General features: G+C 45.6%; 1 protein-coding gene across 4 annotated transcripts in view; it reads right to left on the bottom strand.

Annotated features, from left to right (window-relative positions):
* Positions 1–648: 648 nt before the first annotated feature.
* Positions 649–16,117, bottom strand: part of LOC115144679 (caseinolytic mitochondrial matrix peptidase chaperone subunit X) — a 36,638-nt gene continuing 21,169 nt past the window's right edge. For all 4 annotated transcript variants that reach the window (XM_065002937.1, XM_065002939.1, XM_065002940.1 and 1 more), the window contains exons 11-15: positions 11,001–11,165; positions 9,874–10,173; positions 4,748–4,840; positions 4,390–4,496; positions 649–2,761 (exon numbers count right to left, since the gene is read on the bottom strand). In XM_065002937.1, the coding sequence (XP_064859009.1) occupies positions 2,680–2,761; positions 4,390–4,496; positions 4,748–4,840; positions 9,874–10,173; positions 11,001–11,165 (747 nt within the window). In that variant the 3' untranslated portion in view covers positions 649–2,679. The remainder of the gene's footprint in view (positions 2,762–4,389; positions 4,497–4,747; positions 4,841–9,873; positions 10,174–11,000; positions 11,166–16,117) is intronic.

Consider the following 16,117-nt stretch of genomic DNA (forward strand, 5'->3'; position numbering starts at 1 on the left):
GAGCTGCTTATGAGCTACATGGCCAGTTCTGCTCTCTAACGTAGAGGTAAACAATGGTAGTCATGGTGCCCCTCAGTGGTGCCATAGCGATGGTAGTCATGGTGCCCCTCAGTGGTGCCATAGCGATGGTAGTCATGGTGCCCCTCAGTGGTGCCATAGTGATGGTAGTCATGGGACTACACCGCCAGTTCTGCTCTCTAACGTAGAGGTAAACAATGGTAGTCATGGGACTACACCGCCAGTTCTGCTCTCTAACGTAGAGGTAAACAATGGTAGTCATGGTGCCCCTCAGTGGTGCCATAGCGATGGTAGTCACGGTGCCCCTCAGTGGTGCCATAGCGATGGTAGTCATGGTGCCCCTCAGTGGTGCCATAGTGATGGTAGTCATGGGACTACACGGCCAGTTCTGCTCTCTAACATGGAGGTAAACGATGGTAGTCATGGTGCCCCTCAGTGGTGCCATAGTGATGGTAGTCATGGGACTACACGGCCAGTTCTGCTCTCTAACATGGAGGTAAACGATGGTAGTCATGGTGCCCCTCAGTGGTATCACATTGCATTGCAAAATGGAGTTTGAACAAAACAACGCAAAGAAGCTTTGACACAATCTACATTGAGAGTGTTATAAACATGTAAGACAACAAATCATTCTGTACAGAGATATACATTTTATTTATAATATCAATAAATGGAGATTTTTACATGTTATTATGATTGACTGTTGAGAAGAGAAGCATAAAAGGAACACAAACAATTGTATTATTATGGTGATTGTATTATAATAGCACATACCAGCATTACACGACATAGAACAGCCATGGTTCAGTGTGGATAGAAATAGTTCAAAGGCTTAATTGCAGAAGAAGTGCCTAGTGATTGAGGGACCATTTTAGTAATACGACATACTGGAGCATTACTACAGGTGAGGGGGGCGTGAGGTGGCGCGGGGGTGGTGGGTTGAGGTGGCGCGGGGGGTGAAGCTTGACCCGGACAGAGCAAAGTAAAACATTCAGAAAGAATATCAGAGTAAGAATCTAGGATCAGTTTATCCTTCTTAGATTAGAATGAATACGATTATATGGACCAGGAGCACCTGATCCTAGGTCAGCAACTCTGAAACCTTTTTGAATATCAAGCCCTTGCCTCGCTTGATATCGATCTAACAGTAAGTAACCCTGTGAGGTTAAAGAGAGCTGACAGGTACACTCCCTAGAGAGTGGGTTTCTAGAAGGGGGGTACAACACTGCAGAAATAAACATTCTCAACGTAAAAAAAGAAAGAAGAAAAAAAGGTCACTAGTCACTAAAAAGTCAAATGGTCAGCGTCTGAAAAAGCAGCCTATTCCTTATATAGTGCCCTATTTTTAACCAGATGTCCTGGTCGAATAGGGTGCCATTTTGAACGCATCGCCACTCTGTTTAGTGTGCTGGAGTAGGGTGTAGTACGCTGTTATGATGTTTCCCCTAACGACAGGTGTGTTGCTGTGATACAAACGGATTCTAAACTGAAGCTTTAACACAGACAATTTTACAGGCCAGTTATGTTCCGTTAAAATAGTAGATACGGGACGAAATACGGAGTTAAATTACTGACAGAAAACTTTTGGCACCAATTTAACTCCATAGAAGAAGAAAAAACATCACAATGATGATGTGCTCATTATGGAATATCATACATCTAGAGAGCTGGGTTCAAATACTACTTGAAATCATATCAAATACTTTAGCTGGGCTCAATTGAACTTCACTGTTGCAATGGAACTAACAGCATATTACCAAAAGTACAAATCCCACCCACCTGGCACTCTTAAGCAGGCCACAGAAAACACTCCAAAGTATGTATGTATGTATGTATGCATGCATGCATGTGAACAATTTCAAATAGTATTTGAACCCCGGTCTGCTGGTGACAGTCAGGGCATTAGTTGTATATTGTTATGTAACATTGACGATAACCATATCTACATGTACATACTACCTCAATCAGCCTGACTAACCGGTGTCTGTATGTAGCCTCGCTACTTTTATAGTCTCGCTACTGTATACAGCCTGTCTTTTTACTGTCGTTTTATTTCTTTACTTACCTATTGATCACCTAATACCTTTTTCTGCACTATTGGTTAGAGCCTGTAAGTAAGCATGTCACTGTATTGTGTTGTATTCAGCGCACGTGACAAATCCACTTTGATTTGATAGTAAAACAGAACATTCCTTAGCCCTGGTTAAGTCTTCAAGTGTAAAATATGATCCCAGTCATGTTGTTTGTTTCCATTGTCATTTCAATCTGACATCACCACAACACAAGAGGAGAGAGAACAGACAAATTACACTACCTACCCCAACCATTTTTAAATATATACACTATAGCAGGTCCATTTTCATTTTCTAACAACTTAAAGAATTAGCCTACTGTCCAATTCACAGGACCAAAAAAAAAAAGAGATACTTCTAGAGCTCAAATCCGTGTTGTTCATTATGAAAACACTTCCCCAGAGAAACGGTTTTATGGTGTGGTTTTAGTAGTGGTCTACAGAGCCTGACGGAGGTCTGTTTAGATGGCTCAGGGGCTGGAATTCCAGGAACCTACAGTTGGCTTCCAAATGTTCTAGAAGGTGTTCTAAATGATTGTAGATGTGACAGTTGTTGAAATGAATGACTGGACAGGGGGAGGGAGATCCGATCAGTTGTTAGCTGCCGCATCCACCTGTCTGGGCCAGTTCTCCTCTTCAATACCAGAGTCGTAGTCCTCCTCTGCTGGAGCCCTGGAAATATATTTACATCACATTTGAGTCATTTAGGAGATTCTCTGCGCATAACTAAAACTGAGAGCGAGAGGTAGGGTTAGTTATGCAGAGAGAGAAAGAGGGTCAGTATTAGTGGCAGGGTCAGGATTAGTGGCAGGGTTAGTTATGCAGAGAGAGAAAGAGGGTCAGTATTAGTGGCAGGGTCAGGATTAGTGGCAGGGTCAGTTATGCAGAGAGAGAGAGAGGGTCAGTATTAGTGGCAGGGTCAGGATTAGTGGCAGAGTCAGTTATGCAGAGAGAGAGAGAGGGTCAGGATTAGTGGCAGGGTCAGTTATGCAGAGAGAGAGAGAGGGTCAGGATTAGTGGCAGGGTCAGGATTAGTGGCAGGGTCAGTATTAGTGGCAGGGTCAGTTATGCAGAGAGAGAGAGAGAGGGTCAGTATTAGTGGCAGGGTCAGGATTAGTGGCAGGGTCAGGATTATGGTCAGGATTAGTGGCAGGGTCAGGATTAGTGGCAGGGTCAGTATTATTGTCAGGATTAGTGGCAGGGTTAGTATTAGTGGCAGGGTCAGGATTAGTGGCAGGGTCAGGATTAGTGGCAGGGTTAGTATTAGTGGCAGGGTTAGTATTAGTGGCAGGGTTAGTATTAGTGGCAGCGTCAGGATTAGTGGCAGGATTAGTGGCAGGGTTAGTATTAGTGGCAGGGTCAGGATTAGTGGCAGGGTCAGGATTAGTGGCAGGGTTAGTATTAGTGGCAGGGTCAGGATTAGTGGCAGGGTCAGGATTAGTGGCAGGGTCAGGATTAGTGGCAGGGTCAGGATTATGGTCAGGATTAGTGGCAGGGTCAGGATTAGTGGCAGGGTCAGTATTATGGTCAGGATTAGTATTAGTGGCAGGGTCAGGATTAGTGGCAGGGTCAGGATTAGTGGCAGGGTTAGTATTAGTGGCAGGGTTAGTATTAGTGGCAGGGTCAGGATTAGTGGCAGGGTCAGGATTAGTGGCAGGGTTAGTTATTTGGTCCTGTGTGGCTCAGTTGGTAGAGCATGGTGCTTGCAACGCCAGGACCATAACACGGGAACTTCAGGTCAGGGTTCTGTTCTTAATATACCTCTGACATGATGAAACCAACAGGTAGGACCATAACACGGGAACTTCAGGCCAGGGTTCTGTTCTTAATATACCTCTGACATGATGAAACCAACAGGTAGGACCATAACATGGGAACTTCAGGTCAGGGTGCTGTTCTTAATATACCTCTGACATGATGAAACCAACAGGTAGGACCATAACACGGGAACTTCAGGTCAGGGTTCTGTTCTTAATATACCTCTGACATGATGAAACCAACAGGTAGGACCATAACACGGGAACTTCAGGTCAGGGTTCTGTTCTTAATATACCTCTGACATGATGAAACCAGCAGGTAGGACCTGCATGACTGATGGGGTTGTTGTATACTTCTTCTTCCACCAGGCGAGTCAGTGAACAAGTCATTGTTATTTCCAATGACGGCCTGTTTTTTCCCTACGTTCTTTAGTGTAAAGTGTGTTTCTCTCTTCTTTTTTCAGCCTAACACTAATAAAACACTTGCCATTGTATAATATGATTTGAGAAGTGAGAATTAGAACCAAACAGGTGCTGACTAACCTGACGTATTGTGGTTCTGATTTGCCCAAGACGACGTCCTTGGTTAACTCCACAGACATGATGTCTGAACATGGCACCTCGAACATGGGCTCCAGAAGAAGCTTCTCCTGTAATAAAAAAAGAAGAAGAAGAGAGACATTTCACACAGCAAACTGAAACAGGACATGGATATTAATTAATTAATTTAACCTTCATGGTCACAGAAATCACTCACCATAATAGAAATATCCACTTATATTTATCGTCATCAATTGAAGCCATTGTGTGTGTGTTGTGACTGCTGATAAAAGACTCAAATAACCCAACTTATAGGAATTGAGCACATTGTCATCGTGCATCATGTTCTGTACTGACTGACCATGATGGACCTCAGGCCTCGGGCTCCAGTCTTTCTCTCCAGAGCCAGCCTGGCGATGGCCCTCAGAGCATCTGTCGTTACGTTCAGTTCACACTGGAACACAATGACAGAGAGAGGAACACACTGGAGGTTAAAACAGGAACCGAGACACAGGAAGAGTCAATGTGATACGCACATCTAAAGACAAAAAAAAAGATTGTTTCATTGTCACATACACTGGACAGGTGCAATGAAATGTGTTGTTTTACAGCGTCAGTCATAGTAGTACGGCACCCCTGGAGCAAATTAGGGTTAAGTGCCTTGCTCAACGGTGCATCGGCTGATTTTTCATCTTGTCACCTTGGGTATTCGAACCAGCGACCGTTCAGTTACTGGTCCAATGCTCTAACCACTAGGATACCTGCCACACTAGACTAAACATGACAGCAGTACTTGTATGTGAGCTGTAGGTAGCCAGTAGATTCTCAGCAGGGGAGATGTGGTTCCAGTCCCGAGAAAGAAGGCCTTTCCTTCCTCACCTTGTCCATGCTGAACAGGGCCTGCTGCTGCTACTACCTTGTGTTACTACTACAGTGGTTCTTCCTGTAAAAGTTGCGTCATACTACAGCACACCTTGCGGGCTGCCTCAGAATTCTATTGCACGTTATTTAATTGTCAGCCATTGTTGCCGTTAGTGCTAGTTTGACCACCAGAGGGCATCTTTGAGAAGCATTTGACTTTTTGTAATATTGGCTGTACTACTAGAGAATTAAAACCTTTTTTAGTAAGAACATAGTATATGGGATTGATTAAGAAATGTAGCTTAATTAATTTGATTAATATTATGGTGTTTCTAGAAAAACAAAACTCTCGGGGTTTCTGTTAGGAAAATATGGCGCTGTACAACATGACCGTTTCCAAACTCCAATTGTAGGCAATACCAATACCCAAATGAAGATTCAGTGAAAATAACAATCTCATTGATTTAACACATATGATTGGTACATAATAAATTCAGTGACAATAAGATAATTTATCTGATTACGCTCATAAAACCACTGTCTCTATCAAATTATTATAATTTTTTTGTTTATTTCTCTGTGCGTTAATTGGTGGGGAAAAACAAGTCTACATAAAAAAAAGTAGTGGACTACAGTAGGCTAATGTCAACATTCGTTCAGAACAATTAGCTTGATAGCAAGAGAACATGTCGCTCTCCAAAAGTATCAAGAAGAAAGGCGGATAATGAAAACCGAAGTTTCAGAGAAGAATGTATAGAGATATGCGTTCATCTCTCCATCTTTTCCCAATGCCAAGCCAGTGCGTCTTATTAGCAATGAAAATATCGCTGTTTGCAAACAATTCCAATCTCAAACTAATTATGAAATCGAAGCATAGAACTTTCAGTGGCCTTCCCGTCCCATATAGAGGCCTGACGCAGAAACATTCAGTGGCCTTCCCGTCCCATATAGAGGCCCGACGCAGAAACATTCAGTGGCCTTCCCGCCCCATATAGAGGCCCGGCGCAGAAACATTCAGTGGCCTTCCCGTCCCATATAGAGGCCCGACGCAGAAACATTCAGTGTTTTTCCCATCCCATATAGAGGCCCGACGCAGAAACATTCAGTGGCCTTCCCGCCCCATATAGAGGCCCGGCGCAGAAACATTCAGTGTTCTTCCCCATATAGAGGCCCGACGCAGAAACATTCAGTGGCCTTCCCGTCCCATACAGAGGCCCGACGCAGAAACATTCAGTGTTCTTCCCCATATAGAGGCCCGACGCAGAAACTTTGAATTGGTAATTGAGAGCTGCACACACCACTTTTTTTGCGGACATATTCCGTAACTTAAACGGGTTAAATCTGCAGTTACAAGGAAGAGGGAAAACAGTCGTGGACATGGTGGAAAGGCCTTTACTAGGAAACTTGAGTTGTTGGATTTGGACTTGTCCTCTGGAAGGTTACTGCACTTCAGCACACTGAAGAAACGACAGGCGGAGGGACCAGGCCGTAGCATCGTCACAGAGCTGATGGAAGACTTCAGCACACTGAAGAAACGACAGGCGGAGGGACCAGGCCGCAGCATCGTCACAGAGGTGATGGAACATTTCATCAAGCAGCTGAGGGACATCTTCTCCACCAGATTGGAAGACTACAGCATGTCTGCCCAAGGATATCATTGTGTTTGAACGTGAGCATTTCACAGTCCGCCCAGGTGGGGAATTCTCCTCACTTGCTAAGAAAACGATACCCTCGCTGGATGAGTTTAACAAAATGCCTCCAGCTGTCCATCACTACTGTAAATAAAAACAGAATATCTAAGGGGCTTTTATATAATTATAATGCAGGGTTAACAATTATAATACCTTTTCCCCCTTCCAAAAGACACACACAAATACTGATGCTCCAGATACTCAACTAGTCTAAAGAAGGCCAGTTTTAATGCTTCTTTAAAATCAGTTTTTAGCTGTGCTAACATAATTGCACAAAAAAAAGGGTTTTCTAATGATCAATTAGCCTTTTAAAAATGACCAACTTGAATTAGCTAACACAACGTGCCATTGGAACACAGGAGTGATGGTTGCTGATAATGGGTCTTTGTACACCTACGTAGATATTCCATTAAAAACAATATGCCGTTTCCAGCTACAATAGTCATTTACAACATTAACAATGTCTACACTGTATTTCTGATCTATTTGATGTTATTTTATTGGACAAAGAAATGTGCTTTTCTTTCTAAAACAAGGACATTTCTAAGTGACCCCAAACTTTTGAATGATAGTGTAGTTGTTCCCCTTGCTGTTCAAGGGCTGCGGCTTTTGTGGAGCGATGGGTAACGGTGCTTCGAGGGTGACTGTTGTTGATGTGTGCAGAGGGTCCCTGGTTCGAGCTCAGGTAGGGGCGAGGAGAGGGACGGAAGCAAAGCTTTTACACAAGCCCAAACTATGAAAAAACAGCCCCAGACCTCCACCAAACTTTACATTTTGCACTATGCATCCGGGCAGGTAGCGTTCTCTTGGTATCCGCCAAATCCAGATTCGGCCGTCGGACTGCCAGATGGTGAAGCGTGATTCATCACTCCAGAGAACAGATTTCCACTGCTCCAGAGTCCAATAGCGGTGAGCTTTACACCACTTTAACTGACACTTGGCATTGCGCATGGTGATCTTAGGCTTCTGTGTGGAAGCTCCCGACGAACAGTTGTTGTGCTGACGTTGCTTCCAGAGACAGTTTGGAACTCGGTAGTGAGTGTTGCAGCAGAGACAGTTTGGAACTCGGTAGTGAGTGTTGCAGCAGAGACAGTTTGGAACTCGGTAGTGAGTGTTGCAGCAGAGACAGTTTGGAACTCGGTAGTGAGTGTTGCAGCAGAGACAGTTTGGAACTCGGTAGTGAGTGTTGCAACAGAGACAGTTTGGAACTCGGTAGTGAGTGTTGCAGCAGAGACAGTTTGGAACTCGGTAGTGAGCGTTGCTTCCAGAGACAGTGTGGAACTCGGTAGTGAGCGTTGCTTCCAGAGACAGTTTGGAACTCGGTAGTGAGTGTTGCTTCCAGAGACAGTTTGGAACTCGGTAGTGAGTGTTGCTTCCAGAGACAGTTTGGAACTCGGTAGTGAGTGTTGCAACCGAGGACAGATGATTTCGGCGCGCTATGCTACGCTTCAGCACTCGGCGGTCCCTTTCTGTGAGCTCGTGTGGCCTACCACTTCGCGGCTGAGCCGTTGTTGCTCCTAGACGTTTCCACTTCACAATGACAGCACTTACAGCTGACCAGGGCAGCTCTAGCAGGGCAGAAATTTGACAAACTGACTTGTTGGTGATGGTGGCACGTTGAAAAGTCACTGAGCTCTTCAGTAAGGCCATTTTACTGCCAGTGTTTACGGACATTGCATGGCTGTATGTGCTCGAGACCTGAAATAGCCGAATCCACTCATTTGAAAGGGGTGCCCAGATACATTTGAGTATATTTTCTTTAACGGTTATGACAGTTATTTTAGTTTCATGACAGTCTTCATCCCTAATCATGGGTTACACAGTTATATGTTAATTGTGCCAGCCCTAACTACTACTAATTACCTTGTCCATGCTGAACCGGGCCTGGTACTGTGGTATGACAGTGTTGGGTGGTTCTACTACTAATTACCTTGTCCATGCTGAACCGGGCCTGGTACTGTGGTATGACAGTGTTGGGTGGTTCTACTACTAATTACCTTGTCCATGCTGAACCGGGCCTGGTACTGTGGTATGACAGTGTTGGGTGGTTCTACTACTAATTACCTTGTCCATGCTGAACTGGGCCTGGTACTGTGGTATGACAGTGTTGGGTGGTTCTACTACTAATTACCTTGTCCATGCTGAACCGGGCCTGGTACTGTGGTATGACAGTGTTGGGTGGTTCTACTACTAATTACCTTGTCCATGCTGAACCGGGCCTGGTACTGTGGTATGACAGTGTTGGGTGGTTCTACTACTAATTACCTTGTCCATGCTGAACTGGGCCTGGTACTGTGGTATGACAGTGTTGGGTGGTTCTACTACTAATTACCTTGTCCATGCTGAACCGGGCCTGGTACTGTGGTATGACAGTGTTGGGTGGTTCTACTAATAATTACCTTGTCCATGCTGAACTGGGCCTGGTACTGTGGTATGACAGTGTTGGGTGGTTCTACTACTAATTACCTTGTCCATGCTGAACCGGGCCTGGTACTGTGATATGACAGTGTTGGGTGGTTCTACTAATAATTACCTTGTCCATGCTGAACCGGGCCTGGTACTGTGGTATGACAGTGTTGGGTGGTTCTACTAATAATTACCTTGTCCATACTGAACCGGGCCTGGTACTGTGGTATGACAGTGTTGGGTGGTTCTACTAATAATTACCTTGTCCATGCTGAACAGGGCCTGGTACTGTGGTATGACAGTAGTGTGTGGTTCTACTAATAATTACCTTGTCCATACTGAACTGGGCCTGGTACTGTGGTATGACGGTGTTGGGTGGTTCTACTAATAATTACCTTGTCCATGCTGAACAGGGCCTGGTACTGTGGTATGACAGTGTTGGGTGGTTCTACTAATAATTACCTTGTCCATGCTGAACAGGGCCTGGTACTGTGGTATGACGGTGTTGGGTGGTTCTACTAATAATTACCTTGTCCATGCTGAACAGGGCCTGGTACTGTGGTATGACGGCATTGCGTGGTTCTGTCAGGATGCGGACCAGCGTCTCTTCATCCAGACTGTGTAGAGGCACCACCACAGGCAGACGCCCGACAAACTCCGGGATCATCCCAAACTCAATGAGGTCCCGGGCCTCCACGAGCTTCAGCAGCCGGTCCTTCTCCTCCATCTCTGCCACCATGTCGGTCTGTTCACTACTGTTAGCCAGGTCGGCTGCCGCCGCCGCACGACGACCCTTACCCATGTTGGAGGGTGTGCCAAAGCCCAGGTACTATAAAGGAGAAGAAGATTAGCGGGTGTGTTTGAAGTCCAGCTATTACAGGTCTGGGTGGTTACACAGAGGACTACAGCCGTATTACAGGTCTGGGTCGTTACACAGAAGTCTATAGCCTTATTACAGGTCTGGGTGGATACACAGAGGACTACAGCCCCTTTACAGGTCTGGGTGGATACACAGAGGTCTATAGCCTTATTACAGGTCTGGGTGGATACACAGAGGTCTATAGCCTTATTACAGGTCTGGGTGGATACACAGAGGACTATAGCCTTATTACAGGTCTGGGTGGATACACAGAGGACTACAGCCTTATTACAGGTCTGGGTGGATACACAGAGGACTACAGCCTTATTACAGGTCTGGGTGGATACACAGAGGACTATAGCCTTTTACAGGTCTTGGGTGGATACACAGAGGACTATAGCCTTATTACAGGTCTGGGTGGATACACAGAGGACTACAGCCTTTTACAGGTCTGGGGGGACTACAGCCTTTTACAGGTCTGGGTGGATACACAGAGGACTACAGCCTTATTACAGGTCTGGGTGGATACACAGAGGACTATAGCCTTATTACAGGTCTGGGTGGATACACAGAGGACTACAGCCTTATTACAGGTCTGGGTGGATACACAGAGGACTACAGCCTTATTACAGGTCTGGGTGGATACACAGAGGACTACAGCCTTATTACAGGTCTGGGTGGATACACAGAGGACTATAGCCTTATTACAGGTCTGGTAGATACACAGAGGTCTATAGCCTTATTACAGGTCTGGGTGGATACACAGAGGGAAAATAATAATAATATTTCTTACTCACCTTTTCATTCTTCCGTCTGCTGACGATTCTGTCGAGTCCGTTGAAGGCCCCTGACGCTACGAACAGGATGTTAGTGGTGTCCACCTGCACCGTCTCTCCCCTCAACTTCCTGGAGTTCTTCTCTGGAACGTTCACTATCGTGCCCTCCAGGAGTTTGAGCAGACCCTACAAACAAAACGCTTGTCAAACACTTAACGCCTCCCATACCATACACAATGCATTCAGAAAGCATTTCACACCTCTTGTCTTTATGTTATGTTACCAAAGTGAGGAGATTCAAATGGATTTGTAATTTTTTTGTTGTTGTCAACTATCAACAAAAGTATATATTATTATATATATATTTTTTTTAATGAATGGGGAAAAAAAAAAAAACTCATATCTTGATTAGATAAGTATTCAATACATGTCATTGAAAATAAGAATTTGTTCTTAACTGACTTGCCTAGTTAAATAAAGGCAGGACGACAGATTTGTAACTTGTCAGCTCGGGCGATACGATCTTGCAACCTTTCGGTTCCAAGTCCAACCCTCTAACCACTAGGCTACCTGCCGCCCCCACCCTCTAACCACTAGGCTACCTGCCGCCCCCACCCGCTAACCAGTAGGCTACCTGCCGCCCCCACCCTCTAGGCTACCTGCCGCCCCCACCCTCTAACCACTAGGCTACCTGCCACCCCCACCCTCTAACCACTAGGCTACCTGCCGCCCCCACCCTCTAACCACTAGCCTACCTGCCGCCCCCACCCTCTAACCACTAGGCTGCCTGCCGCCCCACCCTCTAACCACCACTAGGCTGCCTGCCGCCCCCACCCTCTAACCACTAGGCTACCTGCCACCCCCACTCTCTAGGCTACCTGCCGCCCCCACCCTCTAACCACTAGGCTACCTGGCTACCTGCCGCCCACCCTCTAACCAGTAGGCTACCTGCCGCCCCCACCCTCTAACCACTAGGCTACCTTCCGCCCCACCCTCTAACCACTAGGCTACCTGCCGCCCTACCCTCTAACCACTAGGCTACCTGCCGCCCCCACCCTCTAACCACTAGGCTACCTGCCGCCCTCTACCCTCTAACCACTAGCCTACCTGCCGCCCCCACCCTCTAACCACTAGGCTGCCTGCCGCCCCCACCCTCTAACCACTAGGCTGCCTGCCGCCCCACCCTCTAACCACTAGGCTACCTGCCACCCCCACTCTCTAGGCTACCTGCCGCCCCCACCCTCTAACCACTAGGCTACCTGCCGCCCCCACCCTCTAACCACTAGGCTACCTGCCGCCCCCACCCTCTAACCACTAGGCTACCTGCCGCCCCACCCTCTAACCACTAGGCTACCTGCCGCCCCTACCCTCTAACCACTAGGCTACCTGCCGCCCCCAGCCTCTAACCAGTAGGCTACCTGCCGCCCCACCCTCTAACCACTAGGCTACCTGCCGCCCCTACCCTCTAACCACTAGGCTACCTGCCGCCCCCACCCTCTAACCACTAGGCTACCTGCCGCCCCCACCCTCTAACCAGTAGGCTACCTGCCGCCCCCACCCTCCCTTCCGCCCCCACCCTCTAACCACTAGGCTACCTGCCGCCCCTACCCTCTAACCACTAGGCTACCTGCCGCCCCCACCCTCTAACCACTAGGCTACCTGCCGCCCCTACCCTCTAACCACTAGGCTACCTGCCGCCCCCACCCTCTAACCACTAGGCTACCTGCCGCCCCCACCCTCTAACCAGTAGGCTACCTGCCGCCCCCACCCTCTAACCACTAGGCTACCTGCCGCCCCCACCCTCTAACCACCACTAGGCTACCTGCCGCCCCCACCCTCTAACCACTAGGCTACCTGCCGCCCCTACCCTCTAACCACTAGGCTACCTGCCTAAATCATTTGAGGTATGTATCAGACGGCAGGTGTTTGAACATTAAATAAACTTTCATACAGGGATGCAAAATGGTGAGGGCCTAAAAACGTTTTTGTAGCTTCAAAACACGCAAAAAAAATCCCCGCTAGGCGGAAATGTGAGCTTTAACTAATTAAACAACACAGAATATGATCTACATGATCAGACTGTGTAAAAATAAACAGTGGTTCATGAGAACCTAACTTCATGAGAACCTAACTTCATGAGAACCTAACTTCACGAGAACCTAACTTCACGAGAACCTAACTTCACGAGAACCTAACTTCATGAGAACCTAACTTCATGAGAACCTAACTCACAGCTAAAAAAAATATTAAGAAAGCAATCCAATGTTATTTGGTGCCAAGACTTTACTGCAAACGACACTCAAATCACACAATACACTCATACTGCAGTTAGCCAAACAATACACTCATATTGCAGTTAGCCCAACAATACACTCATACTGCAGTTAGCCCAACAATACACTCATATTGCAGTTAGCCAAACAATACACTCATACTGCAGTTAGCCAAACAATACACTCATATTGCAGTTAGCCAAACAATACACTCATACTGCAGTTAGCCAAACAATACACTCATATTGCAGTTAGCCAAACAATACACTCATATTGCAGTTAGCCAAACAATACACTCATATTGCAGTTAGCCAAACAATACACTCATATTGCAGTTAGCCAAACAATACACTCATACTGCAGTTAGCCAAACAATACACTCATATTGCAGTTAGCCAAACAATACACTCATACTGCAGTTAGCCCAACAATACACTCATATTGCAGTTAGCCAAACAATACACTCATACTGCAGTTAGCCCAACAATACACTCATATTGCAGTTAGCCAAACAATACACTCATACTGCAGTTAGCCAAACAATACACTCATATTGCAGTTAGCCAAACAATACACTCATATTGCAGTTAGCCAAACAATACACTTATACTGCAGTTAGCCCAACAATACACTCATACTGCAGTTAGCCCAACAATACACTCATACTGCAGTTAGCCCAACAATACACTCATATTGCAATTAGCCAAACAATACACTCATATTGCAGTTAGCCAAACAATACACTCATATTGCAGTTAGCCAAACAATACACTCATATTGCAGTTAGCCAAACAATACACTCATACTGCAGTTAGCCAAACAATACACTCATACTGCAGTTAGCCAAACAATACACTCATATTGCAGTTAGCCAAACAATACACTCATATTGCAGTTAGCCAAACAATACACTCATATTGCAGTTAGCCAAACAATACACTCATATTGCAGTTAGCCAAACAATACACTCATATTGCAGTTAGCCAAACAATACACTCATATTGCAGTTAGCCAAACAATACACTCATATTGCAGTTAGCCAAACAATACACTCATATTGCAGTTAGCCAAACAATACACTAATATTGCAGTTAGCCATGACAGCCTTTACAATAGAAGGCTTGTGGCCACACACATCTAAATATTGCACTGGGGGGGGGCTCATCTTAAAGTAGAAATAGAATAAAACAAACAGGCATTCGATTTTTAACTCAAAATATTTGGCCACTATAGTAGACATCGATCAAGTGCACAAGGCTACATGTGTGCAAAAATAACATTCACCAAGTTAAAAATGTAATAGTTCCCCCTCACTCACAGACAAGTGTTACTGTCAAGTTCAACACAACAAAAGCAATATCTTAGGGCTACACACTGCACATTATTACACTGTACACTTTCTGCCTGTGGACATCTGTTCTACAACGTGCCAGCAGAGCATGATACCCTTTGTGGTATAATTGATCTCTTTCAGGCAGAGAGTAACATCTGACATACCCATTTTTATCCACTGTATTGAAGAAGTGAGCAAGAGGGAAAGTGTGTGGTGTTCTTTTCACCTCTATAGTGGCAACCAGCTTAAGCCAGGCCCAGCTACAGCTACACTTCATCCCTGAATCCACTTGTTTAACAAGCAACGCCTCATTTTCACCTAATTCTCTCATTCTGAAAATTAACCACATACTGTAGAGGGAAAACATTGGTTCACAGATAGTAGTTAGTTTGTTAGCTAGTAGTTAACCATGTTAACATTTCACACAGATTGCCAGGGTCCAGTAAGCAACTAACGCGTTATAACTTGGAAGGGCAAGGAGTCGTATACCAGTTAACACTATAGTGAATTGGTTAGGTTATTAATGTTAGCTTATCTGGTGTTGTAACGATAGCTAGCTAACGTTAGCTGTGACTTTATTAGCCAGTTCATTTTCACACTATAAACTAAATTATTTAAGTTATTTGATCAGATGTTGCTCAACATTTCTCTGGCTAGCTAATGGAGAATTTGATCCATCTAACAAGATAACGTTACTTAATTAAAAATGCTAACAATACTTGTTCCACCACACTTTCTCCCTCACATCAAACTTTCCAAATGCCATTTTTTTCCCGGTTACGGCTCATGAAGTACGCTTCCTCACCTTCTCACCCCCAGATCCGTGGTCAGGCTTCTCACCTACCTCTTCGTTACAGTCCAGGGGACGCGCTGCTGTAACTGTCAAACTGCCTTTCTACTGTCTGCTGTCTTCCCAGGGTGCACGCTGATGCTGTAACTGTCAAACTGCCTTTCTACTCTCTGCTGTCTTCCCAGGGTGCACGCTGATGCTGTAACTAGCAAACTGCCTTTCTACTCTCTGCTGTCTTCCCAGGGTGCACGCTGATGCTGTAACTAGCAAACTGCCTTTCTACTCTCTGCTGTCTTCCCAGGGTGCACGCTGATGCTGTAACTAGCAAACTGCCTTTCTACTCTCTGCTGTCTTCCCAGGGTGCACGCTGATGCTGTAACTAGCAAATTGGTTGTCTCTTCTCTCTTCAGCAGCGTGCTGCATTCTGTTGTTATGTGGACGATTGGCTGAGACTTGGATACAGACAGTATAGCGGTAAACGCGCATCACTTGTTCACTTACAGCCAGTAGTGATCCAAAGCACCCCCATCGGATCTACACGAATCAGGTAGGTCACCTATTTTGGATTAAAAATGTCAAATTTCTCCTAAAGGTGACTAGTTTGCATCCCTGATCGTTATTAGAGGTACGTAGATGACAGGGTGAGTGTCATTATTAGAGGTACGTAGATGACAGGGCGAGTGTTATTATTAGAGGTACGTAGATGACAGGGTGAGTGTTTGAACATTAACTAAAGTGTCAT

This window comes from Oncorhynchus nerka, linkage group LG17 (assembly GCF_034236695.1).
Source record: "Oncorhynchus nerka isolate Pitt River linkage group LG17, Oner_Uvic_2.0, whole genome shotgun sequence".
Lineage (NCBI taxonomy): Eukaryota > Metazoa > Chordata > Actinopteri > Salmoniformes > Salmonidae > Oncorhynchus > Oncorhynchus nerka.